Source organism: Amblyomma maculatum, chromosome 2 (assembly GCF_055883805.1).
Source record: "Amblyomma maculatum isolate TAMU_Amacu chromosome 2, ASM5588380v1, whole genome shotgun sequence".
Taxonomy (NCBI): Eukaryota; Metazoa; Arthropoda; class Arachnida; order Ixodida; family Ixodidae; genus Amblyomma; species Amblyomma maculatum.
This window is the reverse complement of record NC_139345.1, coordinates 123,689,348-123,716,986: the sequence shown is the minus strand read 5'-3', so window position 1 is coordinate 123,716,986 and position 27,639 is coordinate 123,689,348. Positions and strand designations below refer to the sequence as shown.

General features: G+C 44.7%; 2 protein-coding genes across 3 annotated transcripts in view; one reads left to right on the top strand and one right to left on the bottom strand.

The window, feature by feature from the left end:
* On the bottom strand, window positions 1–11,758 carry LOC146199762 (coenzyme Q-binding protein COQ10 homolog B, mitochondrial). Its single transcript, XM_084595243.1, has 5 exons — window positions 11,681–11,758; window positions 10,928–11,101; window positions 8,019–8,211; window positions 6,097–6,198; window positions 1–1,054 (listed from the first exon to the last, which is right to left on the bottom strand). The coding sequence occupies exons 1-5, from the start codon at window positions 11,737–11,739 to the stop codon at window positions 887–889; spliced, it is 696 nt and encodes a 231-aa protein (XP_084451369.1). The 5' UTR covers window positions 11,740–11,758; the 3' UTR covers window positions 1–886.
* A 170-nt stretch (window positions 11,759–11,928) lies between these two features.
* Atg9 (autophagy-related protein 9) overlaps window positions 11,929–27,639 on the top strand; it is a 63,053-nt gene continuing 47,342 nt past the window's right edge. For both annotated transcript variants that reach the window (XM_084595237.1, XM_084595236.1), the window contains exons 1-2: window positions 11,929–12,190; window positions 25,380–25,509. In XM_084595237.1, the coding sequence (XP_084451363.1) occupies window positions 25,401–25,509 (109 nt within the window). In that variant the 5' untranslated portion in view covers window positions 11,929–12,190; window positions 25,380–25,400. The remainder of the gene's footprint in view (window positions 12,191–25,379; window positions 25,510–27,639) is intronic.

Below are 27,639 nucleotides of genomic sequence, written 5' to 3'. Positions count from 1 at the left end.
GAAAAGCAAAACTGACAACACTTTATTTCCAGTAAGTGCCGAAACAAAAATAAAACTTTCTCCCAGAGTTCTGCAACAGTGTGCACTCAGCATCTGTAAAATTTTTTTTTTTAAACAGCTAGCCTCTGCCAAAGTGCTGTGCGCCTTGTTTTTGTCACATTGAATATAACTATCCAAACAGCAATCGTAAAATAACTACAAAACCAGTCATCTTGATTGCTTACAGCACAACCACATCTTCAGCTGTTTGTTCCTGCGTCTTCAATATTCAAACTAAAAAAAAAAAAAAACTACCCTAGGAAAGCCATCAGCCGTTAAAATAAAAACAGCATAATAACGAGCTACTGCATTAAATACTAAGCCGACACTGCTCGAATATCACTGAAATTTTAATTCGCTGAGCAGGATCATTTCGTGGCTCTGCTTCCTATCAGTTTGGCTTCCTATAAAACTCAAAACTTGCCACTGAGGCAGCAATGGACAACACAGAAGGACATTCGAGGGACAGTGCCGAGATCACTACCATTAGGCCTGTTCCATCTTTTTGGCGAGCTCATGGAGTCACACTTCTCGTGTGCCCACAAAGTTCTACTGTCCTCCGGCTGATGGCTGCTCTGTAACTTCTTTGCGTGCTTCCACCATCTTCTGACAACAAGACACCCCCTCACCTCGCCTTCCATGCACGCTCACAGTTGCCCCTTGTGACTGCAGCACCACATAGTGGTTGGCCAGAGCACTAGAGAAATGGTGTTTACAAAACATGGCGGCTCTAGAGAGGACCAAAAAGTGGTCCGAATGATGCACAGGAGAAGCGCAGGTGAGGGGATGCTACAAGACGTTAAAGCAGTCCATGCGTGTCTAGATGAGGCTACTTGGGGGGCCGACGTCAGGGGGCACCAGAGGGCAGCACCTTGCTGCTCCGGCTGGGGATGGACTGCTTGCCATACAGGGTGGCTGCCCGGGCTAGAAAGGCGCGCGTCATCTGCCGCACCACTTCATCCAGGAACATGTGTGCCAGGTGCGAGTGCAGCCGGGAGCGGAACTCAAAGGACACCTGCAATCAAGAAATTCAACCTGAGCAACATGGAGGCAACCAGCGCAGTTAAGGAGAGTGCACACAATCAATGTTAGAGTGAGAGCTCTTCTTTACTTATGCCATGCCATGGTGGCTCAGTGGCAAGGGCGCTCAATGCTCGACTACCGATTCGTGGGAGCCAGGTGCGATCCCAGCTGGGCAGCTGCATTCTGATGGTGGCGAAACAAAAGTTGCCCATGTACTGTGTGATGCCAGTTCACATTAAAGACCCTCACTTGGTTGTAATTATCCAATGCCCTCCGTTACATATTCCCTCATAGCCTAGCAACGTTGCATAGCTTAGTAATGTCCCTCATAGCCCGACTTGCTTTGGGACACTAAACAGCATAAACTTAAATATAAACTTAACCTTCTTAGTTTCATTAGTTTCGAGCTGTCAATCACTAGAGACAGGTGATGGCTGTCATGAGGAGAAGTGGAGAGGATGGAGAGGGAGGGGGGTGAGAGATAACAGGTGGCCAAGTGGCTTAAACATATCCCTCGGCTATGAGAGGTGGTTAGTTTGAAATGCACTGAAAAACAAGTGTGTCCAGCGACTGCCTTTCATAGGAGTGTGCATTTAGAAGGTGTCTAGCAAACCACACTGTGCCCTTTTAGGACAAAATCCAGATTTGAACACCTTAGCCTGCAAAGGTGGTTCATGTTACCATGTTCACACGGAGGCTCAAGTTCAAGTTGATGGGCTCTAATCGGCGTGGCTAAGCAGACATACAGGTTGACTGTCCCTGCTGCAGGTGATTTTTCAGAAGATCCCTTCAGGGTATCGCTGTAGTCTTAGACAGGTCCAGATTCTCCTCGGACTCTCGGACTTTGCAAGCAAATAGCTTTTTCCTCGGCATTATTTCTTCAACAGCAATACAGCAGAAATTCAATTTGAAAATGCAGAATCTTTTCCACAAAAATCTTGGTTCAGGCTCAGATATCAAGGCCCAAAAGATCTGTGATCACCTTTCAGCGGAATTTTAGAAATGGGTGGAATTCCACACCAGCCTGACAGATCCACTTATAAGAATGGGCTTTGATGGCCTTGCTGTTTGCTTCAGACGCAGGTGGTAGTGGTGGCGTGTTTTATTTTTTATTTTTTTACATTTTCTGCCCTCTAAAGGTCTCTCTGTTCCAGTGAAAGCAGCCTCTGTTGTCACTATAAGGTGATATAGGCCAACTTAAGTTTGCCCTCAGCATTGCTTAAAGAGGAACAGTGACCACAACAATGGCAGCTGTCTATGTGGTGGCTTGTCAGTGGCTTAGACTGAATGAACTGCTACAGAGCCTGCTCGCCTTCTGACAAGCCTATAATGCATGAGGAAAGTGGGGCATGAACTCACCCACATGCTACACCATATACTGTGTACACCCTTGAAAGGGTTACTTTCATCAAGGAGAGCAGACAGACATCCTAACTTCAATGTGACAACCGTAAGCTGCAGGCACAACATGGTGCCGAGGCGACCACAGTCCCACCTTCTTGTTAGCCTGGAACACAAGCCGCTTATCAGTGGGCATCTCACAAAGCCTGCTCCAGCTCCAATGAATTTAAGTTTGCCAAACAGCCAGAAGGTGGTTATGAAAGACAACTTCAACACAAATGCCATAATTTAAGTGGTCAGACAATGGCCAGAGGTTCAAAATATCACAACATGCCTAAAGAAAGTTCCCAGGACAGCTTATGACTTTGTAACACAAATGCTCGAATGCTAGCTGGCAGAAAAGAATTTCCACACACGTTCTGTCCTCCCCCTCAACGAGCCTGCAGCAATATTTTGAAGTTGAAGTGAGCGTCTTTTGGTCACACGCAGCAGTGACAGCTAACCTGTATGTCTGCTTGGACATGTTGATCAGCATGCCTTCTCCATTTCACAGCCTTTGTCACAACCTTATCCTTATTCCATGGCAGCCACCTTCTAATTGTGCTATCCTCCACTCTCACCACAACCTCCCACGCTACCCCTGCCTCCCAACCTGTCTCTTTTATCTCCCCTAAAGGTGGAAGAGATTTCCCTTTCCATGCTTTGCCATCTGACAACAGTGACTGTTCGCTGTAGATGCCATTAACGTTAAACTGAGGCACCAGCTATTTAGAGCTTTTGGGCGTTTATGCTCACATTGACATAGAGGCTGCTCCACACTTTCCATCAATCTGCCAAGGAGATGCAGCGTAGGCGCTGAAACGCGAAGCGCGCTGTGTCAACTGCGGTTGCTTGTTGCTATAGTAGGCGTTTCTCTCACTTCAGTTCGTGTTTTATCGTCCTGAAACTTGCGGGGTAGTGCCAAATTTCCGGCACTAGCTAAGAGACAGTCGGCGCCGCGAGTATGTATGTTTTCAAATACATGCACTTTAATGGGAAATTGGAAAACTTTGTAATAACGAGGAATTCACTACATGGAGGTTTGTTACATAGAGGTTAACTGTATTGGCGCCATTGGCCGATTTCACAACTAAATGTGTGAGCTCATATCTAATTTTCAAGCACAGAGCCTTTATATTCAAAGTGGCGGCAGCCTTTCCTTTTCGACTGAGGATGACAGAAGTTTGGATTGACCAGCAGGAAGATTTTTAAATGGAACTTTCTCATGCTGTATCAGACGTCGAAATAGCTAGAAAGCTGGAGAATTATTCATTTCTACTGACGACTAATCAAATGAGGTTGAAACACTGTGCTAAGTTTCTCCTCCACGCAGGGCTTGACTGTTTTTTCAACGCATTTTTTTAACGCAGGGCATAAAAAGAGAGCGATCATAGATTTAAAACTCCACCTCCGGCTGCCGTCATCAAAACATGTTAGCCCAGTGCTATATGAACTATCTTGTGTCCAAGCTTCGTTGTTATGTTAAACTGTTCAAGGCAGATTGGAGCCCATGATGTCTATCATTACAGTTCCTGAAGGAACGTGAATTTTTTAACAGGAAAAGACCCAAGCTTTGAATTTTTCTTAACCCACAGCCCTCCTCCAGATTTACTCAAACGTAATGCAAGGCTTTGTGCCAAATACAGCGCTGAAAAGCCACTCCTCATGTTCTTATTACTTTCTCTCCTATTACTTTTTTGGTTTCAAACTCACGTGCTGCCATTAAATTTCCCAGTGCCTCCACACTTAGAACAATGACTAATTTACATATATTGCTGAGAATGGCCGCCAGCTTCCGCAATCCATGTCACGGTATCCCCCAGCCACCTCGGCTATGTTTTGCTACTGTCAAAGGCACGCCATTACTGGTAGCGTGGTTGGCGTGGTCGCACGCCATAGTTGCAGCTTTTGTGTGCTCTCTGCTTTATTTTTCTCTGAATTGCCATCGAGCGTTGCCATTCTAGCACGACGGGCAAGCCTATTGGTAGCGAGTGACGACTGAATGGTAACAAGTCACTACACGAGTGATGATTGAATGGCAAATAAACGCCACACTTTCACTGAATGGTCTGTTTTTACTGGAAAAAAGATGTGCGGCTCTTACACGCGTTTATACAGTATCAACTGCCGCACAGTGTTAAGGCTCAAAAGCAGCCTTGTCTTGATGTTCAACAAACCAAAGGAAATGGATTTTTCTAGATAGTCTGCCCATAAACTTTTACCCTGCTTGCCATATATTGCAACCTCGTTCCTTGCATTACATGCATGGACCTTTTCATCCTTGTTTTTTGTTGTACAAAGTCCACTCTCGTATTACAGTCGTGGGCTGATAACACTTGGGTAAACACGGTACTTTGCCAAGCCCTTGTATATATGCCAGTATGAAAAGAATTTTTGTATGCCTAAGTCACACTGTGTTCTGTGGGTATGATCTGACAAAAGATTAAGTTTGATAACCTAAGGCCCTTTAACACAGTGAACTCTCAGCGAGAGTTCTTGCATCTTGCCTCCTTCAAAGCATGGCCGCCGCAGCTAGGTTCGAACATACAATCTTGAGCTCAGCAGCAGAACGCCGCAGCCACAGAAGTGAGGTAGTGCCCATACCGATTCCCATACACCATGCAATATATTCCCTGCTGAATTCAAGGAGTAAAAATATCAGCACATTGTGCAATGAAAGAATGAGAGATATAGTTACTCAGCCATCCCATGAGTGAAACTACTGCTAGGGAGATGCCAAGATACTTTGTTGGGTGAGTTATTAGCAATAGATGTACTGCTAGGGAATAAGAAAAAAATAAAAGACAGGCCAGTGTGTATATACTGTGGCTGAAGCGACAATGCACACCACAGCGGCCCGACACATGTTGGAACGTAAGTGTGAAATCCGTTCACTAAAAATGGAAACTGACCACGTCTGTCCATTAAGAATTTAGGGGGCCACAATTCTGGGCTGAGACCAAATTTATCTGTCTTATACAGCAAAATACACTGTATTGGTCAGCGTTACATCAGCATCTTCAGCATTTCCATACCTTGCTGCACCTAATGCAACTTGCAAACTGAAGGGTAACTATATTTTGTGCCAACCTTTGTATATGATGCTTGAGTAAGTATGAGTAATCTAAGTATACACTGAAGAAAAAATCGCATGCATAACCAATCCTTCAAATGCTAAAACTGCCCAAAAGCAGTAAAGTATACTCAATGGAAAGCAAAAAAACCAAACAGTGAAAAGTATACCCCTATTGCTCAAGATTAACAGCATCATCATCAGCCTGACTACTCCCACTGCAAGGCAAAAGCCTCTCTCATATCTGTCCAATTAACCCTGTCCTGTGCCAGCTGCATTCACTTAACCCCGGAAACTTCTTAATCTCTCATCCGCCCGCCTAATTTTCTGCCGCCTCCTGCTATGCTTGCCTTCTGCTGGAAACCAGTCTGCCGCGCCCTTAGCAACCCCTGGCTATCCTTCCTCTGCATTACAAGCCTATATATTTCAACGCCCATGAACCATGAAAAATGAAATGTAACTTTCCACACCAACAAATAAAAAAAGTACTATGTGGGTGCAGAAACGGCTACGGCTGTCACTCATTGCAGAGTGGTTCCACAACCAAGGGGTAAAAGTAGTCACGGAAAGTGCAAGCTTGCCTTGAAGTCCAGTGTGCAGGTCTTGGGGTTGTCGTCGAGGCCAGGCTCAAAGGTCCAGACGGTCTCCAGGTGGTTGAATAAGCGCCCATCGGAGCACACAGACTGCAAGGCCAGAGACAACAACACCCAGGTGTTGAACATCCTTTGCTTAGTATGCTCACTGCGGGCATTCAGTGAGAGAAGGGACATCCTGCTGCTTTGGGATACTAGAGAAGTACTATTAGGGCAGCCAAACATTTTATCGTATTTCTACAGAATTTTCAACAAGACTGTTGTGGAACTGGACTCCCCCCCCCCCCCCCACACACACACACACACATGCACGCGCGCACACGCATGCACGCACACACACACAGGAAATAAAAAATGTTCTCAGAATTCCGTCACCGGTCAGTTCAAGCATCTTGATTAGGAACTGACCATAAAAAGCTATACAAAAGCTCTCAAGGTCTCTAATGGTTTGTCTGCTTGTAAACAGCAGCTAAATATCAGGTGTAGACATAAAAAAATAAACCAACAACTTTGCAAACAAAAAAAAGTATCTAAAGCTGAGTAACACTAACCAAGGAATCGTATCGTTAGAAAAAAGCTACCTGCTGAGGTGAGATGCAGCAATGTCTTTTGAGTATTGTCCCAATGGAAGTAGCCACTGAACCAGAAATTCCCTTCATTTAAAAACAGCATGATCATATGTTCATCAAAGCAGATAAACCTCTTTTTAATTACCTTAATTAGCTTGAAATCATTTATCACTAATATATTTCCATTATCTGCAGGCACTGTCCTTTCATACAGTCCCAGGAGAGACACACATGTACATAAACGCTGCTTTAACTCAAATTACTTAACTGTTAGTTCTGCTCCCTTCATACCTGGCTGCAATCTACAGTCTTTGTGAAAAGTATACGGAGCAAGGGATTTTCTCGCAAGCACTGTAACTGGTCTTGTCTTCTCATCTCGTCTTCACTCTACTCGAGTTTAGGTATTCTAAGAGCACTTTCAGATGCCCCGTAACAGGGTTTAAAAGCAAATTCACTGGGCTGCATACTTCTGAAAAGACTGCACATTTATTGCCCACAGCAAACATCATATTGTTCGTAACTCAATATTATCTAATTGCCCACTGCTATCAGGAGCTATATGAGCTGCACTATTAGATAATGTAACATTATATTCAGTAGTGTGGCAGGGATAAGGTCTGGGTTCACCATATACATGATACACGATAAAATAACAGTGCAGCAAAATATAGATAGGTAGTGTGTACATGTATATAAAGAATGCTGCATAAAGAGGATGTATTTGCTTTAATAGCATGGTAGCCTGTGTCTTTCTAAGACTTGCTCTTTAGTGCATTTGAAATAAGAACAGTTCTAGTTATGGATCCACTTTCCTTTTTGTAAGTGTTTTCTCCAGTTGACTCTAGAAAAATGACCTCACGGTTGTTGTCTGCAGAAGGCTTTGCATCTAACGGCTCTCATCACTGGTCCTGCACAGACACTTATTCTGAACGCACTCAACCACCACCTAACACTTTTGAGTTAAAATTATGGCACAACAACTCTGCCAAAATACCAAAAAGATGAGATAAACGCAACACAAGAATAACATTTTAATCCTGCTCACCTGTGACATTTTGTTCCCTATCATCATTGGCTCCAGCAGTCACTGAGATCAACCTTTCAGTAAGGCAGACGAGAGAACAAGTGGGCATAGAGAACCAGCATAAAGCTAAAGCACTGCAGAAGGCGCGCCATCTACAAGCGACCAAACAGGATTTCAATGTGCGAAAGCTGCATCTGTTACAAGCTCACAACAAAAAGTCGTATGAGTCAGCACCAATCTTAAATAGGTTGCCATAAGTGTTCAAAACAAAAGGCTGGCCAACTGCGACCAAAAAGGGCTCGGCGACAAACACGCACCTTGACGAGGGTGGGCCGAACCAATGTGACGTGCGAGACGTAGCTCTCGACGATGGGTGGGAAGCCCACCTGCATGTAGGCTGTCAGGGCCTTAGGTGAGCGGGCTGTCACGCGCGACTGGGTGCACCAGGGCACAAAGTCCCGGTAGAACTCCACCCGGGAGACCACCTCAAACATCTGGTCTGCCGAGTACCTGTTGCATCAACGGAAAAAAAAAAAAAAAAAGTGGGAACTTTCTACTTGAAAGACAGCGCAGCAACACTCACTGGATAGCACTGTGTCATTAAAATGGGCTGTGACATAACAGCAGTACAGACTCGATGCAACACAACAATAGGAGAACCAAGCAATGATAGCTTTCAGCCGCCATGTCAAGTTTCGATCAGGGCGACTTTGCATGGGCTGTCACAGGTTAACCATGAGGTAGCATGCATAAAAAACTACACCCCACACAGCTCATATTTTCATGTAAGGAGCCTGCTCTCAACACGTTTAAGGACAAAAGAAGGATAACCACATGTCATAAGTGAAGAAAAGTTAGTACTCATGAAAATAGTTTTTAACGCGGCTGCCTAATGCGTGCATTATGCAGAGTAAATGCTATGCACAAGTACACTAATGTGACCCAATAATTCACAAATAATCTTTAAAGATTACTCTTCTTGCGTTCTGTAGGAACCACCAGTCCCTGTCTTTTGAACATGAATGCCACCTTTGGAGATGGAAAGTAAGGCACGAGTGCCGTCAGCAGTAACATCAATGACCTCAGCAGATGAAGCAGTAAAGAAGACAGAGTGTACGGTCAGCAGGAAAATATGTGTCTCTCTTTCCATTTTGTTCTTTACTGTCAAGCCACGGTGAAGAGTGCTGGGGGAATGCTTTTATAGACAGAGTGCAGCCTCAGACTGTAATCCGTGTTTTTCCCTTACTTGTTCTGGTGTATGAGTTGGAAGAGAAAACACAGGAGACATTAATTAGTGATATCTGTGATGCTACTTAAGCCAGGTCAAATTTTTTTCCAGTTGCATGATAGGCAATTTAATAAAAATCAGTATTTCTGCCATACTCCGTAAGGCACAATTGCAGTGCCTCATCAAGTGGCAGGAAAAAACATTGGATATCTTTACAAGTACTACCTCCTGACCTGTAAAAGTCTATTCTTTGCCTCACAGCTCCTCTCATATGTTAAATCCCACAGATGAGATTCCAGCACACTAGTGTGCTAGACTTTCAGGTGACTCTCTGCTCTTTACAGTGTACTTAGCAATGTTATCTCCACTGATCATCCTTCTAGTCACAAGCAATTTCTTCCAGAAGGGCAGCTTAAGCTAAAATCCTCTTCACACTGAAGCTGTGCGCACTTTTTTCTATCATGGTGTTTTGCAATATCTAAATTGTTGCCACTTCAAATAACTGCAAGTGTTTTGCACAGTGCAGCCTAAACCTAGGACTTGCAAGACAATAACATTGAGCAGCAGGCAAGTAGTAAGGCTTTGAAAGGAGAAGTAATCAGAGGCAGGAACAAGAGTATTTAAGGATGGCTGTGCATGCGAGGCTGAGTTTTGCTACAAAAACGAAAACGTTGAGGTCTTATTCTCAAGATTTTGTGCCAGTACAGACATTTTCCACATCGTTATGAGGTGTCGATAGCGGGTACGCAATGTCTGAGGAAACCGAACAAGAGAAAGAGCGAGCACCTCAGTTAGCTACCCAATGTTTCATCAACTCGGCTTGTCGAAACGTCTTCGCTTGGGCAAGGCAAAGACAAGTCCAGTTGTCAAAATACGAGTGAGGCTCCTCTTCAACCCTAGTTCAATTCCCTTTGACACGGTACGCATGGTACACAGCTTGAAAGGTAACCACCTCATTTCAAAGACAGCAGCATAAATCTACCGTAAAAAGTATTATGGAGCAATACAGACAGCAGCAAAGCATGTTAGGCTCAAAATAGAATGACACGTGCCAGTCTACGACACATAGCACTGAGTTGCGACAACAAAGATTGGTATTCTCCTGGTCACTGATTTGAGTAGCTCATGTGTCTTTGACACATCAACAAGCCTAAAGCCCACATGACTACCCTCCCCTACATATATATGGGAAACTTGTTAGATTACATCATGCACAAAACTACAATACAACTGATGCTCTGCAGTGTGACAAACATGAATAACAGCTACTCATCAGAGGAAAAATACTAAGACATTCCTCACCAGCCCTCATTTAAGGATCCAGATACTGCGACCAGCTGAGAACAGAACAGTTAAAGCTCTGGCTGATGATTACATATGTGAACACGCATACATGATTATTTGAACACTGCAGTAGCAATGAGTACACACGACAGCGTGAGCCTGGGCTATAGAGATTCACAAATAACATAGCATAAAAGCATCAGCTAATGCAGCACGTCAGGGGCCATGGAGCATGTAAATAGCCATGTTAAGTGCCTAACCTATCATTTGTAGTCTTCATCTTTAATGCAAAGCATATACAATTGAAGATATGTATGACAGTGAGAGTTCATGCTCTTCTGTGCACTCAGCGTATGAATGAATCTCCTTTGTTGCATAAAATGTTTTTTTTGTCGCAGTATTTAGAACTTAGCGACCCATGTTTAGCGACTCGCGCAGTAATGTAACTGTCCATACCGCAATGCCAACATAAATTGACGCTCGTGCGCAAAGAAGCTAGAAGCGCGGCACCTGCGACATAGCCGCGGGTGATTTTCCCATCCAGCAGATACGCAGCGAGTGCTTACTGCGCCTCAGCCCACCTTACGCAACTCTACTGGCGGCAAGCAGCCAAATCCTTCCCACACCTATGCAGGCAAAGAACTCGCAAGTTGCACAACTAGCCATCAGCTGACCCCATGCATGACGTATCGGGAAGGAAAGTGATCGACTCACCCGAGAAGCTTCCGTTCCGAATAGTGGAGCGTGTTGCCGCCACCTGAGGGCTTGACGAGTCGAAAGAAGGTCCGCACCCAGGCCGCACTGCCGTGGTGGCCGATGCCTCCAGGCACTTGAGACGCTGCAGCGTCGCAGGGAACCTTGTTCCGCGCCGACACCATGGCCAGACCGCTGTACCAAGTTGGCACAAATGTCTCGCGCGCGCTCTACTTGCACTGCACTTCGTCGTGCTGCCACGCGCGACCTTTCGCGTCGACATGGCGATAAATATACGTCCTCGAGCGAGAACAGGTCGGGTGACGCGAATTCAGAAGGACAACAGCGACTGAAACTCTGACGCGCCGACCCCGAGGGTGAATATAACAACTACAATGAATAAAAATTGCAGTTTCGCACAAACCAGTTTCATTCATTCGGCCTCGACCATAGCGCGCGATCAGCTGACACGGTTGCGGTTTCTTCTTCGTCCAATACAAGGAGATCGCATATGTATGCACGTCAGGCACTCACAAACAAGGGTTTGCAAGAAGAGACCAAATAAAAGCGAAAGAATGATCCTGGGCGAGAAAACATAGTAAATGCATATTTGACTTCGGGATCAACATACAATGCGCTCTAGCTTTTTCTTTTTCTAACGGTGCTTCACGCATAACGAGCAACAACACTAATAAAGTTGTAATTTCTTTAATTATGAGGCTAACGCCCAGCAAATTTAATCAAAATGTGTACAAGAAATTAAAGGTTACGCACCGAAATCCATCGAGTTTCGTGCATGGTTTCGAGCAGCACAAAACCCGCAAGGCAGCCATCAGCCGGAGAGAACAGTCTCGCAATGGTTCACTTTCATCATAAAAACTTACGTTTAAAAAACTCTGGCATATATAAGCAATATCTTATAAATATTATATTATAATTTTATTTTACGAAAATATGTTAGCTTATACACTACAAATGTTTGTTTCACATTCTGCGGAGCTTTTGTATTGCTTGCACGCACCACTCACAAAGAAAAGCAAAAGGGCCATTTCGGTTTGTGGCTGACTGTACCAAAAGCGCCTGCTGCTTAGTCTTTCGGAGTGCACAGATTTGTGCGCTCGCTCCCGACGCCCACCACGTTTCTCGCAGATATGTTCATTGTGGTGGCACTGAAATCTAGTGCCTCATAGCGGCGGTGGTTTGCGAGGAATGGATACGCACGAGACTGGTACGACGGATGATGCAGCGGGGATCGCCTCCATCAGCTGATCGAAACCTCCGCACGTAAGCGTTCCTTGTTTCTCTCTCGCTTTTTGACCGATTCATTTGTACCGTACGTAACACATTCAGCTGACAAAGTTTGAACCTCCTCTGTCAGTCATTTTTTTGACGCTTGCATGCGGTCACATCGACTACGCACGCGACAGATGGGGGTGCTACTAGGCCGTTTCGCTTGCGAAATGTCCGCTGGCGCAAACTCGGTGGCAAGCCCGGGCGCGACCGTTACCAACGGCGCTCCGTTTACCAGTCTCGAGCTATCTCCTAACGCGAGCTCGTTTCCAAAGTACCGCAATCAAAAGGTGCGTGCGAAGCGGGTACACACGCGCACTGCGATAGCCGCGCGTGTACTCCTGTCAAGCTGCAGATCACTTGGCGGTCGCGCATTGTCCTTGCTCGCCCGCGTGTCCTATGTGTACGCTGCGTTTCCCCACACAACGAATGCGCCCGAGAAAGACACCTATTTTTAGCGGTTTGGGTCCAAGCCTTATGATCCGCGCGCTCGCGCCCCGAGGGCGAATCGCATCCGTTCATTTTCGAGCACGCGCACTTCTCGCGTAGTCAGTCGGAACGGTGCGTGGCTGCAGACGCATAACAAAACGTCGATGTAGACAACAGCTATTAACACTTGTTCTGTCTCTTGGATGTGGCTTTTGCTAGGCGCAGTGTTTTGGAGCCCTTGTTATGCTTCGATTTTCTTTGAACTCTCTTCCGGCTCGCGCGCATTCGACCGACTCGATCGAGTAACTACAGTCACGCGTGCGTTCAATGAACGCGCATCCGCTCATGACGGCGTCACTTGAGTCACGTGGAAAACACCATTACACAGCATAAGAGGGACAGGTGTGAATGGTCCGAGTTGGCAGTACCAACACCTCGGCTGTCACTACTAGGGTGCCTCGATGCGCGCGTCACTACCAACGCATCGCCTGCCTTCTAGCGAGACGAGACGAATGTGCAGGTGTTACCATACAGACATATCCACTCAACGCCTGCTGACTGCCGCTTATCCTTCGTTTCTATCCTCTCCTCTTTCGCCTGTGCACGCGTTTCGCGGTCCTCGCTGCCACCGACACTTGGGATGGGAGGTCCATCCTGCGAGTAAAAAGGGGTGCGCGCGGAGAGCCACGGAACATCAATAGAAGGGCTTCCCCGAAAACCTTGGGGGTGGAACACAATAGCCTTGTTCCCTCCGACGCACGGGCGTCCTTGAACTGCGGCTGCCGTCGCGGTAATTAAGGGGGGGGGGGGGGGGGGGGGGGAGGAGGAGAGAGGAGGAGTACTGGGAGTAGTAGTCTAGGCAACGCGGAAATACCTCGTTCACTTGTCCGCTGCGCTTAGCTAGCATTGCAACGCCATTATTTTCGGCCCTCGGCGCTTTTGCAGTATGGACAAGAAGCAGACCAGGTAGTTCGGTTGTCAGGATTATTTACGACCCCACCGGTCGTGGGGACATTGTGAGCCTAGTATTTTCACATTTCAGTTCTCTGAATCAAGGCACGGCTTCCAACTCCCCCCCCCCCCCCCCCCTTTTTTTTTTTTTTTTTTTTTTTTTTTTTTTTTTTTTTTTTTTTTTTTTGCACAGAGCAGAACTGGGCAGGGCTGAGTGAAGGTGCATGGTTTGTTAGGTGCCCAGAACAATAAAACATGCTTGGGGCTGAAGGCTTTCTTCCTTTGCTTTGAGGGACATGCCACTGGCAAAACGTTTGAGAAGGGACCTTAGGTCTCTTTGATTTGGCTTGCACTGGCTGCACTAGTTCCGAAAAGTGCTGCAGCAGTGCCAGGCGGTGTGAGAGTGTAGTGCCAGTTGACGACACTGGGGGGTGCAGCAGCAGCTGCCAAAACGAGTATGCAAGTGTAGCACTCTGCAACCTAGCAGACGTTTGTCCGCATCATACGTATTGCGTGCTGTAACATGATCACGTCCAATTTCGAAGCCAGCTGCCGTATGCCTACAGTACTTGATCGGAAAATGACGATGACTAACAGTGATGTTAACTGCGACCAATTGACCAACGTGCGCCTACTGCATAATCATTATATCGGCCGGTCTGCAAAGATGCCATTCATGCACCTGGGTACGAGAGAATTAAAGTTGTAAGCAGTTGCCGTGAGTATTATTTTAAGTAAGACTGCCTAACGAGACGCTTGGTTGGTTTCCGCAGATTTCTGTCCAAAAGCGCTAGCTGCTGAAAAGACTCGCATACCTCATGCGCACTCTCAGACGTCTATGTACTCCATGGGCGACAAGTTTGATGTCGCTGCGCATGCTATCGTGTTGCACACACACTTGGCATTACAGAAACTCGATCGATCGCGACTGATTTTTGTTCGCAGCTACCCGTCTTCTTGGGCCACAACACGATAAAAAAATACCACATAGGACAATGCGCGCGAAGGTGCCGTATTGCGGACTTCACCACTACATATGTTGCCACAACTGCATATAATACCAATTCTCCATCAACAAAATGCTAATCACCATCATGCAGCCCAACTACCTTGTATACGCAACCATTCGCAGATCCGTTAGCAGTGAACCGTCCGGGTCCTGAAGGAGACCGACTTTACAAAGCTCTGCAGAACGATGTGTAGCGCCGTCTGCTCATTGTTGAGCGGTGTGTACGCCATGCTGCACCTTTTTCTGCTCCTGCATCTTGACAAAATGAGGACGGTGGTGCTGCGCTACTTGAACTAGTGCAGCTGGTGCAGCCAAATTGAAGTGCAGTTCCTTAAGTGTCTGATTGTCAGTTTTGCCCACAGTGTATTGCCCACCCTTTTTTGGTTGGCAATAAACTGTAGTAGTGTGACGAATAACTCATGGGAACTCATTGTTAGATGTTCTTTGTTTGTGGAGTCCCTTTTATATACATTTTCGTTTCTCAGTATTTACGAAATTGCATTTTCTTGGCAGTGCTCCTGTATAATTTGCATTATTTCAGTATTTATCTTGGACAGCAAGTGGGGTCTAAGCTTAAAACGGCAATTTTAAAATTATTGTTTACACAGTTCAAATGCAATACTGCGTGAGTATGTATGGCCTTGTGGTTGAGGAGAATTTAATCAGCCTGTGATAAGATATGGCACATGTGTTATGTAAGCAGCCCTTGCAGATCTTGGGTAGCTGATGTGGCACTGGCAATACAAAAAGAAATATCTGCTTATCTTACAAACAATGGCTTGCCTGCTATAGTGGGTGCCGACTTTTCTATATGGAACTTGTACTGGGGGGGCACAAACTCTATGGCTATGGCATTTAGCAGATATTCAGCTTGGGGAAAGGGCTGCAATTACCACCATGCAGATAAAAGAAAAGGAAGTGCAATGTGGCATAAAGGGGTGCATACCACCTGGCCTGCAGAAGTAATCCATTTCGCTTTTTGTTTCCGGCAATAAGCAGTAATGTCAGTTGAGTTTTGCTCTGTTAGTGTGCACTGTGGTGTGTTCCCCTTTAATATTTTTCTTTTTAGATATAGAAAACATGCTGCTTGAGGTTTGAGCAGTAAGTAGTCCAACTGTCAGCTGGGAAACCAACTAGTTGCACACACAGGCATGTGCATGTTTTCCACCTTTATTTATTATACAGTTTTGAAGCACGTAAGGACATCAAAGACTTTGTGCAGATAAAGCCAAAGAATAACAATACATTGACAAAAAAGTAATGGTAAAAAAAAAAACATACACACAGAAGAAAACTGCACACAACGTAACCTAGCAAATATGAATGTGGAAAACCTGTCTACAGTAAAGCGTTGATTGATGCCAGCACATAGCTTGATCTTGTAATTGATCATCACTGGAAAAAAAACTGGTTCTTGAATGCAGCTGCACAACTTTTGATTTCTCGGATTCTCCACTGGCAATCATGTCATCAGTATCAGAAATAAGATCAGAGCAAATATTCATTTACACCAGCGTTGGGCGTTTGAAAGCAGGTACTATGCGTAATTTCCTGCCCGAAGCATTTTGTGTCTAGGAGAACTCCTTAGTGAGACAGTCCTCAAGAAACATGGCACTGGTCAAAAAGCTGTAATTGCCAGACACCTGCCTGACAGCATTGATTTAGATGCATTCAAGCATATCAGATATACAAGCAAAGAGAATAGGTATTGAATAAAATGGATGGATGGATGGAATATAGGAGCGTCCCCTTTGAAACGGGGTGGTAGCAGTAGCTATCATGCTCATTTTTCTCCCTATATCTTAATTATTGATTTAGAATGGTTAACTAAACCATCATTCTATTTATTAAATTTTTGTTCCTACATTACTAACATTATGTCAGTTCTATGCTTTTAAGCCACCAATCTTCCAGTTGTTTTTTGCTAGTTTCCACCGCCGGTTTATTCACCCGGCCACTGTTATCTCTAAACCCCAGAGCTTCAGGAACAGTGATTGCGTCTGCATCAACTTCTGGATGGATACCATTACATTCGAGCATAATATGGTCAATTGTTTCACTGGAGTTTCCACATACAGCACATGCGTCATCTCCATTGTTAAATTTCTTTTTGTAGCTGCGTGTTCTAAGGCACCCTGATCTAGCTTCAAAAAGTAGGGCACTGCCTCTTGAGTTATCAAAGAAATCTTCCTTCCTGATCTGCATTTTCCACTTTCGGTATAATTCCACACTCTGTTTCTTTTCCATCGAATTTATCCAATTTTTACCTTCTGTATTTTTCACCTGTTGCTTAATGCTCTTTATTTCTCCGTCCTTGTTACTAGCATACTTACTAGTTAGTTTCCTAGTTCTTTTCCTCCATTGTGAGTCAACGCTTTTTAAGTACAGGTATTTAAATACTTTAGCTGCCCATCTGTTACTGTCCAATTTCCTCAGGCGTTCCTCGTATAATATTTTACTCTGAGCTTCCCATACTTCGAAAGGTGCCCAGCCCATATCTCCCTGTACCGCCTCATTTGTAGTTTTGCCGTGGGCACCTAGTGCTAGCACTAGGTGCCTAGGTGCACTAGGAAATTAAGCATCTTGCAAGCTCTGCCACATAAGCTTAGCGCTGGCGGTGTTAGTGTGCAGGCGAGATTAACCTTATTTTGAGAATCGTGCAATATGAGGTAGTCGTCAACGTGTCTAAAAATTTTTGCAACGCCCATGCTTAGGCCTTCTTTTTAACCTGAAGTAGGGAAACACGCTTCCTTGAGAATGTCAGCTTTATGGCATCTAGTGCTTTGGCATTATATTCTTCCTGTGGCATAGCACAGAAACCCCTTCTTTATCACCATGGCATCATGGTTAAAAAAAATTTAGAATCGTTAGTGTTTTATCTGGTGTCTACTTTCACCGAATGGAGTGACTCTGTTTATTTACAAAAACGTGGCGTGTTCATTGGCTCTGGCTTAGCACCAGTTTTGAGCAACATCTTTGTTTGCAACCGAAGGCTTTGTACCAGCCTAGCAGGAATGGGCGTCGCAGGAATTGTTAGATATGTTGACGATTACCTGGTATTACATGATTCTTGTAATGACTGTTCTGCTTCCACTGCTAGTGTTGTTTATGTGTTTAGAGAATGCCTCCAACCTCTAGTTCTGACATTTGAAGCTGCTGAAAATGATAGCTTAAGGTTTCTTGACCTTTTTTGTCTGCTGGTACTTTGAGCCTAGGGCCAATAAGCCCCTCTTGCCTAATGCCTCAGCTCATTCTAAAATAATAAAAAGGGGTATCACCAGCCTGTGCTTTAGAAATGCAATTCAGAAGTCATGCCACTGCCTTCAAACCCACAGTTGTGACAGCAGTCTCGTGCCTTGTATGTGCTGGTTACAAATGACAGTTGCTGGCCTCTGTGGCCTGCAGTATGATGAAGCGTCACAATAGCGGAACCGATCGAGAGAACAAAAAAACCATCGTCGCTTCGTACATGCATAGATAGTACCAGTCATAGCCTGAAAAGGATTGCAAGCAGGATTGGCATCAGAGTTGTGTCCTCAGCACCTGTAAAGCTTAGTAGAATGTGCACAAAGGTAAATTCCAGAAAGGTGTCACCGAAGGGCTGCCACATAAAACACCGTGAACCTTTTCTACTGTGTGAGGTGGGCGTGGTTTACAGTATTCCGCTATCTTGCGGCAAGGAATATATTAGAAAAATGGAAAGGTGTTTTAACGAGCACTTGCTTGAACATCAAACGATGTGGGAAAAGTTGCCATAAAAGGGCACCTTGCTGCGCATTGCAGAGGGTGCAAAGATTGTACTCCCATGTTTTCTGACGCGCGCGTCATCAGTAAGCACAAAGATAAAGACCAGAGAGATCATTGAAGCATATCTAATAGAAAAAGCAAATGAAGATTGCATGAGCACGTCTTCAGTTTCGCTGATGGGAAAAGAACTTTACTTCCTGGCCGAGCGTACACAGTGATTTCACAAGCTTGTTGCCACAGAGTCATGCCGATTGTTCTTTTCTTTGTTTTTTTTTGTGCTCTTTTCATCTTGCACCTTGCTATAAGAGAAGTTTCAATTGCAGTAGCGCTTTGTCCGTGTATTTCTGTGTTTTGTTCTGTTCATTTTGCATTGCGTATCTACACTTATCGTGTAGCAACTAGGCCAGCAGTCTGTTCTGAAATTTTGAGAGCTGCTTTGAGAACAGTTAGAGATAAGGGATAAGTGAGAATATTTCAGTAACGTGAGATTCACTGATGACATTGCTCAGATTACTATTAATAACCAGACAGACAAGGTAAGATATTAAGCATAAAAATGAATCTGCAGAAAACTAAAGTAATGTTCAACAGATCTGGAAAGGAATGGCAAATTATACCATAGATATCAAGGTGCGGGAAGTGCCAAGTGAATACGTTTACTTAAGGCAGGTAGTGATGGCAAATTTGAGCCACGAAAAGGAAATAACTACAAGAAGGTGGGATGGAGCACATTTTGCAAGCACAGCACTCTCAGCACTCTCAGCCTTTGCCCTGCAGTAGGTGTATCAGGCTGCTGCTGATGATGATGGTGACATTTTAGGCTTTGGGCTTCCACATGCATACAGAGTTGAGTACTATGATGCCAACATTGCCTCTGGCTACTCTGACATAATTGTTGGCACGCAGCATGCGGGCTCGCTGCTCTTCAGTACCTGCAGTGGACTCAAGTGCCTCCATTGCGTGGTTCGCGTCCGTCACTCTGCTTTTTCTTTGCACTTCGTCATTTCACTTCTTCCTGCTCTCCATCCAGTGCTCATGCGGACGCTTGATGTTGGCTTTGAGTCAGACTACTATGCATAGGCCGGGAACCTTCGCCTTAGCAGCTGATGCCATAGGTCCATTCCCTTGAGAGAACATTTCTTTCTGGACAAGTCGCCTGGAAGCATAGTGCCTTGTGCAATGTGTGCTCTTAATGGTCATGAGGCATATACCTGGAGCCATACTAAAGTTTGTAATTTACCTGCAAATGCCGCTCTTGACGGCACTGCTGTTTCCCCAGACTCGATTTTAAAGCTCTCTGTATTGGTTTGCTCCATTTTGCTTTCCCCATGTCTGTTTATATTAAGCTCTTTTCTTCTTTTCTTTTGCAGTCCAGAACTACCCTGGTATCTCTGCTGTCATGTTATTCGAGCAGAGTTCTCAGATGAGCTCATTTCACGAGACTGCTTTAAATTCTGAACTGGAACTTGCGTAGAGTGCTTGAGCAGGGCACTGCCCTGCAGACATTTAGTCGCAGCTGGTTTTAGAGGCACTGCAGTTGTAAAAGTAGGGCAACATAGAGCTAGAAACTGGGTGGGCATGAGCACATTACTTGCAAACCATCAATTGCTGTGCAAGTTTTTTCTTCTTTTTTTTTTCTGCTGCACACTTTTCAACTGCTCTAGAGAAGTGCGACGCTGTAGAGCGGCGCAGCTAATGGCAGCCTCGGCGAACTTGCTTCACAGCATTGGCAGCATTGCAGGGAACTGCCGCAGGCGGTAAAACTGCTCTCCAAGTGGAGGCTTGGCTCCAACATAAGAAGAAATAGCAGCTTGAAGTAATGCACTGAAAGCACCATGCAGTCTTGATCAGGTAGCATTTTGGTGCATTGTATTTGAGCTGCTTACCTCTCACAAAATGAAGTAACTTTTTCTGAATTGCAGAGCTTGCAGGCAATGCAAGGTATATGTAGACATTTACACTTCCAAGACTTAATTTTGATGTGCCTTCATAGCTTTCTTGTTTCCCATTATATTATTTTTTAGCTCTTCTTATTTCAACTGAAATTCTTTTTGCCATGGAATTGCATTGCAACACACACAAATGCCAGCAAAGTATAGACCTTGGGCTTATCACTGATTAGGGCTAACACATTATGCAGAAAATCGGACTGCTGTGCTTTAGAGAGCAGCTCTGGGTTTTTTTTTTTTTTTTTTCCATTACGAGTAGAGAATAAAACATGTTGCTTGGAGTCCATTGTATTTGGCACAAAAATAAAGTGCTTTTCAAAATGCATAGTATAAATATTTTAAAACTGCAAAATCCAGGAAGCCAAAACTGAGGTCTAACAATGGCTTCATCCCAAGAGACGAACTTATGTTGTTGTAGGTACCATCACTGAACCTTTCTGGGGCATGTTGGCTCGCTTAGCTGGGACTACAATTGACAGCTCAAGTTGCCAAAAAATGAGCTTGAAATTTCGAACACATGCCGAATACCGATAGGCATGCGAACTGTGACCTCGCGCGTCCAAGGTTGCCCATCGAAAGTGCCTTGATTGATGCCAGAACATGGGAAATCTTGACCTAATTTGCAGCACAAGGAAATGCCACTGAGTTGAAAGAGAACGTGTACAGTGAAAGGGTGAATAATATCTGTGGAGGTACAAAAAATGCTGGAGTTTCCCTTTCAAGGTACACTGTGGGGAAAGATATAAGTTGGCTTATATTTATAGGGTACGGGGCTGTAATACAGGGACACTACTCGTTTTGAAAAGGGGTCTTTTATATTCTAGAAAAGACCACAAAACGATTTACAGTTGTTGCTGCTGGCCAATTTCACAAAATGTGTGTGAGAGAGAGAACTACTTGAACGGGGCACTCAGTTTTTGCTGCTTTGTTTTCGCAGTCTTGTAAAGATATTTTTCAACTTGCTGTAATGGAGGGAGTTGAGGGGGGGGGGTTGTATGCTACAAGTGGGATTAGCTTTGCTTATTCTGCCAGCAATTGCTCAACTGTAGCATCACTTATGTTTTTTAAACAAAAGTCCTAATATCTGTAAAATCTGTCCCACTATGTGTGCACAGTCACTTATAACAGTACATATTCTACTCCAGCAGTCACCATCTATGCACACATTCACTCACAGAATAACAGTCCACTCTAGAAATCACCATCTACGCACACATTCACTCACAGCAGAACTTAGTCCATTCCAGCTGTCACCATCTAGAGTCAAGATCAGTGTCCTGCAGAAATTGTTAAAGAAGGCACGAAGCTTCCCTTCTGCATATCTGGTTTCCACTTGGGTAGGCAATGTCCTGAAGGGAACTATGAAGGGCTTCTATCTTCTTGAAAGAAGTGAGCATCACACACCTTTCCGCACTGTACTTTGGACAGCATATAATATGATGTTCTATATCCCCTCACACACATATAGAACATAGCGGAGACGATGCCAGGCCCGTTTTATGCATCCAGGCAGGAGTACGAGCAGAGCCCATGTGAATTCGATGTAGTACAGTGGCCTGATGTCTTCTCAGTCTCTTGGTCACACATGGCTTGTGAGGCGCACTCCACAGGGTACTAAAATGTTTGAGTACCGTTTCTCTGAAGACACTTCTTTTTATCTTAAGGGACTTTTTTTGAGGAAGTATGTGACAGTGCTTTATGGCCGAGACTATCTCAAGGTTGTATGTTCAAACTGAGCTCAAGGTTGTACGTTCAAACCTAGCTGGGTGAGACTGCCTCTGACAGCTCTGTGTGAGGGCACCCATTGGAAATTTAAAGTAAAGCCACTGTTGTGCAGATTCTGCACCAAGTGTAGAGAGCTTACAGACAAGGCATCAGTAGGGAAACCGCACTATAACCTTTGAAGGGCAGATTTTGAATCTATTAGGATCACAAAAGGTTGAGCCGGACAAGACCCTAGCTTCCGTAAAGCCACCTCAATAGCAAAATTTTCGGCCATTGTGGAGAATACAACTTCAGTAAAGCGTGCAGACCACGTATAGTCCATAGAATTAATGTAAAAAGCCGCTGAGCTAGATTTTCTGACCTCTACAGAACCATCAGGGAAAATGTGCAGATTGCGGGCGTACTCTCTTTTCAAATGTTCAAGTACGAGCGAGCGTGTTGCCACTACAGGAGAACTGCCTTTTGTGCTCACATGAGGAATCGTGACCTTTCAGTCGAGGGTCGGAAACGACCAGAGTAGTTTCAACAGTTTCCTTTGTCTTCGAACATTAATGCCTAGAGAAGTAGGAATATTAAGTTGCGAGAAGGCCCTCGACTCAGGCCTCTTGCGAATCCGCTGAAGAAGGGATGCCCAGCTACAGTCTCTGAGGTGGCCAAGTTGCATTAGTAGTCTCTGTGAAGTGACAATGCTAAGAGGTTTCTATATTGACTCGTAAAGTACTGCATTGTTCGCTGCTGCTTGAGGAACTCCAATGGCTCTTCTTAGGCCCTTTCTATGCAAAACTTCGAGACGTTCAAGCTGTGATGTTGAGGGGGAAATTAAAGGTAATTGGTACATTATGCGACTGATTACCAGCGTTTCATGAAGTTTGACCATTGAAGAAGGATGGTTTCCTCATTGTTCTCTTGCGATTTTATGGATCACATTGAAGATAGAGATAAGACAATTGCGTCAACAGCTTTTTGCTATTGTAGACGGCAGTCAATAATGACACCCAGAAACCGTGTGTGATTGAATTGGCGAATGGAAGAGTGACCGAAGTCTCTTTAACCATACATGGTGTTTTCCTACACCTGGAAACAGAACAAAGCCTAATTTTTGCACTGATAGAGACAATCCCACATCTTGAAGGTAAGCTTATACCAAAAGTAGAACCTGTCGAGCTATCAGGGCTAATCGCTTGTGTTGGTAGCCAGTAATCCAAATACAAATGTCATCAGCATATACTGACATACACACTTGCCTGCAATTTTTTCACAATGAATCAGGAAGGCCAGCCATTATGATGTTAAAGAGCATGGGGAAAACTCTTCCTTGAGGCACACTTCGTGATACAGCCCTTTCGGTGCTTATGGTAGTCCCTAACTGTATTCGAACCGTACGACCACTGACAAACGAGTAAATCAACCTTAGCATATGGCCCTGTATGCCCACATCTTGCAATCTATGCAATATGGAGCTCTGAAGCACTCTGTCATAATCTTTTGCAACGTCAAGAAAAAGGGCTAAGGTGGAAAGGCTGGTGTTCAGTGTGCTCATGAAATCTAAGACATTATCTTGGGCACTTAGTCCTCAGCAGAATCCTTTCATACATGTTGGCAGTGCCGTGCCCTGAAGCCACCACAATAAACGTTCATTTGCCTGCTTGTCCATAAGCTTAGCCACACAGGAGGTCAATGACACAGGGCGATATGAGGCAAGGTCCATCATGTCTTTACCAGGCTTCAGCACTGGAACTACATATGCCACCTTCCATGACGGAGGAATGTCGCCAGTCCCCCAACCTTAATTGATGAAGTTTAGGAGCTTCTCCTTAATTTGCAGGGACAAGTTCTGCAGCATTTGGTTGATAATACAGTCAGGGCCTGGTGCACACCGGCACCGCAGACCACTGAGCGCAGTCGCTAGGCGTGAACGGGGCGGGGCATCCATGATAGACGTAGGGGAAGCAGGTAGTGTATATAAGACATTTCCAGTATTTGCAGATACAATCGAATCTGCAAACTCCTCTGCCAAGCACGTAGTGGGTTTTCCTTGTGTATTGCAAGAGCTTCAAAAGGCGAGGTTCTCCAGCAAGACGGCCAATAACTTGCCATATTCTCGTCATCGGTGAGAATACAGTCAAACTAGCACAAAATGAGGCCCATTGCGACCTGTGGAGCTTGTTCGTATATGGCAGAATTCAGCCTATTATAGTCTGTCCTAAAGTCTCTGTTCCCCTTCTTCTACACGAGTTGTCGCTCCGCCCTTCTTCTCGCTGCACAAAGGTTCCAGAGTTTTAAATCCGGGGCTGGAAAATGATTGGGTAACTTGACTGCTGTAGTTGCCGCCATCTTACTAAAAATCATTTTGTCAGTAACATCACCAGAAGCACGTTCTAGGTGTTCTCTGTACTTGTCCCAGTTGACGACATGGCTGATTTTAGGGTCGCCCATTCTCGGCAACAGCTCTAGACCTGACTTTGCATTCACCCGATTTTTGTGTTTGCTGTAACGGACTCGTCACAATACTTTAAGAAGCCTTTCCTAGATGTCTGCGAAAGGAAATAATTCTTGCACACTTCACAGCACCTTTAAACTTCTGTTATGCATATTCATATTTGAGAAGCTGCATTTCAGCCAGTAGTTTGCGTCCATCTGTGATTAATGAATGAAGCATGTGTTTTCATGTGCGGTTAGCTGAGGGCAAATCGCACGAGACACTAATGGCACTAATTTTTGTTGTGGATTATGCTATTAATTACCTGCGGGATGTGAGGCTTAGTTTATCTGCTGGATGATGCCTCAGGCACGCATGCTTGGATTCAGAGAAAGAGTGAGAAGGAAAGGGATAACTTGCATACAAAACAGTTGGGAGCAAGCATGCGTAAATTCAGTCGGAGACCGCTTGCCTCTCTCTGTGCCCTTGTTTTACAAACTTGTGGCCTTGTACAGGTCAGACGGTCAGAAAAGTTACTTCAAATGGTGCAAGACAACCTGCAGCAGAGAGCTGGGATTTAAGACAAATCAAGGGAACAGTAACAAACACTTTTAGCTGATTTATTTTTTTTTTCCAGATATTTGAATTGGCCACCACATTTTGTCTTTCACTCATTGCGAGTGGCTGTGCCTGCTGCAGACGAGACTGCAGGCACTGCTACTGTTAACGGCAGCTTTGTTTTATCAAGTGCGACTAAATGTTGTGCCAAGTCCTCGTGTGCCAAGATTTGGGTGCCTGTAAAATGGTGCCGGGTGGTTGAACACCCAGGATATTCTCCGGTGCTTGTGCATCGAATTTTCTGTGCCTGTCAGAGGGTGGTGTGTAGTTGGACACCTGGAGTCCTGTCCAGTGTGGTGTGAGCTCTGAAGCACAGGTGGTGAATCTTGGTGGCAGGTGGGCAGTGGCGGTGCCAAGATGGCCGGCCTGCAGACAGCCTACCGGGTGCTGCCGTCTGACGACACCGAACCGGAAGGGCCGCACGAGAGCAGTCTGCTCATCCACACCGTCCCGGACAGCAGCCGCAGTGAGTTCTGTACGCCACGTTGATGCCGGCATAAACTGAGGCCACTTCAATTCTGCGAACAAGTGGGCGGGGGTCGACATGCAGTGTTGTCTTCCTCCTTTTTCTTATGCTTTTCGCAGTTCTAATGGTTGTGTAAGTAGTTTTAACCTTTAACGCTCCCCCGTTAATCAGTCATTATTCTTGGTAGGGCTTATACAATTCACAGTGGCCATTTTGCAGTAGTCAAGCTTGGGAAGCGGAGAAGTGCAGTGCAGTTGTAATTGTTAAACTCTCAGGTGCCACAATGCAACTCACTGCTTTTGTTGCTGCTTTTGAGGCACAGATGCTACAGTATTACCCCCCCCCCCCCTCTCTTTTTTTTTTTGTCATTTCTTTAATTCGCTTAATGTTTGATTAGTGGAGGAAATTTTTTACTGTCGGTATAAACCCAGAGACTCAAAATGATGTTTTGTTTTTAATGCGAAAGCATTACTTTGCTATGTTCAGATTTCTGTCTACAGACCGTGTCGGCAAAATCGTGCCCGCAGCAGTAGTGAGGAATTGAGAAGCGATAGAGGTTAATGAATGGTGTTAATCTATAGAGGGTGATGTAATGTTGTCTGAAAAAATAATTAGGAAAATAGGTTAATTAGGTAATTAATTACACTAAGTGTGTAAAAGTAAAGGCAAAAATGGTCTCATTAGCCAATGGCTTGGTGCCACATCTGAATGTATCAAATACTTAAATAGTTAATCAATTCAAGTCAATTAGGCAGGGTTCCCCCAGCGGTCCTTGAAACCCTTGAAAACCCTGGAATTTACAAAAAGCATTTGCAAGGCCTTGAAAACACTTGATTATTTTGAAGTCCTTAAATATACTTGAATTTCTTCAGTAGGCTTTCATTTAGCCGGTTTTTATAAAAAACACAACCTGCGGCAGTTTGGCAAACACTCTTTTAGCCTAGACAAGTTCTACCTTAAGCTCTTGAAGTTTGACTCTTCCTATAAGCAGTCGTGGAAAGCTGTGCGAGTTCTTCTCGCCTTGAGCCACGGTCAGGCAACCGTTGAAAGAGTATTCAGTGTGAACCACCACCTCTCTGTCGAAAACCTGAAGATCTCATATGTGTCACAGCTAATCGTTTACGATGCAGTAAGCAAAGCTGGTGGCATGCTGAACATCGTAATAGCGAAGGAGTTGCGTAGAACTGTCTTGGCCACATACAACCGCTATCAAGCCTACTTGGAGGATAAAAAAAGAAAAAAGAAGCGATCGAGCATCCAAAGGCACCAAAGAGAAGCTGCATTGAAGAAGAAATACACGGCATGAAGATGAAGAGGAGGAGGCTGCAAGCAACAATTGCCAATTTGACAGCTTGTGCTGACAACTACGCTGAGTGGGCAGAAGCTACAAGCGACATCACCATCATTGTGAAGTCCAACAGTTTGAGAAAAATGGCAAAAGAAAACTCTGGAGCTTGCTGAATTGATGACAAGTTGAAGGGCCTTCAGGAACTGTTTGAGAATGGGCTTTTTTTTTTTTTTTTTTTTGGTGTGTGCAATACATCTGAGAAAAGAAGCTAGTTAGCTATTGATTGGGGCAAATGTGCCTACTTTTGTTTGTGTGCAGTAAACAATGTGCTTCCTTGCTGTAAAGCATGCTGTGGTCTTTTTCTATGACTTCAAAAAGTCTTGTTTCAAGTCCTTGAAAATGCTTTGTTAGGGCCTTGAAAGTGCTTAAAAACCCTTGAAATTTTTCCTTCATGGTGGCTATGAACCCTGTTAGGGTGATGCCAAGATGTATGAAATACTAAATAGTTAATTAAATCAGTCAATTAAGGTGACATCAACGATGTGACGTCACACAGCTTGGAAGTCTAGCCAAAAACGGGCATAGGTGGTGCGCAATTTGAAAGTACCAAAAACTAAAATAGTCATGTCAGTCAATTAGGGGGACGTCATGCAACCGGAAGTAGAGCCGAAAAAGGGCATAGGAAGGGATTGGCGCGTAATTTGAAAGTACCAAAGACTAAAAGGGGTAAACAAGAAGGGAATTAGGTAAACAACCAGAAGCAACCACCAGCAGCATCCGTGCTTTCGCATTACTCCAATACAGATTCTGCAATGCTCTTTAATTTTTTTGTTTTCTATGTC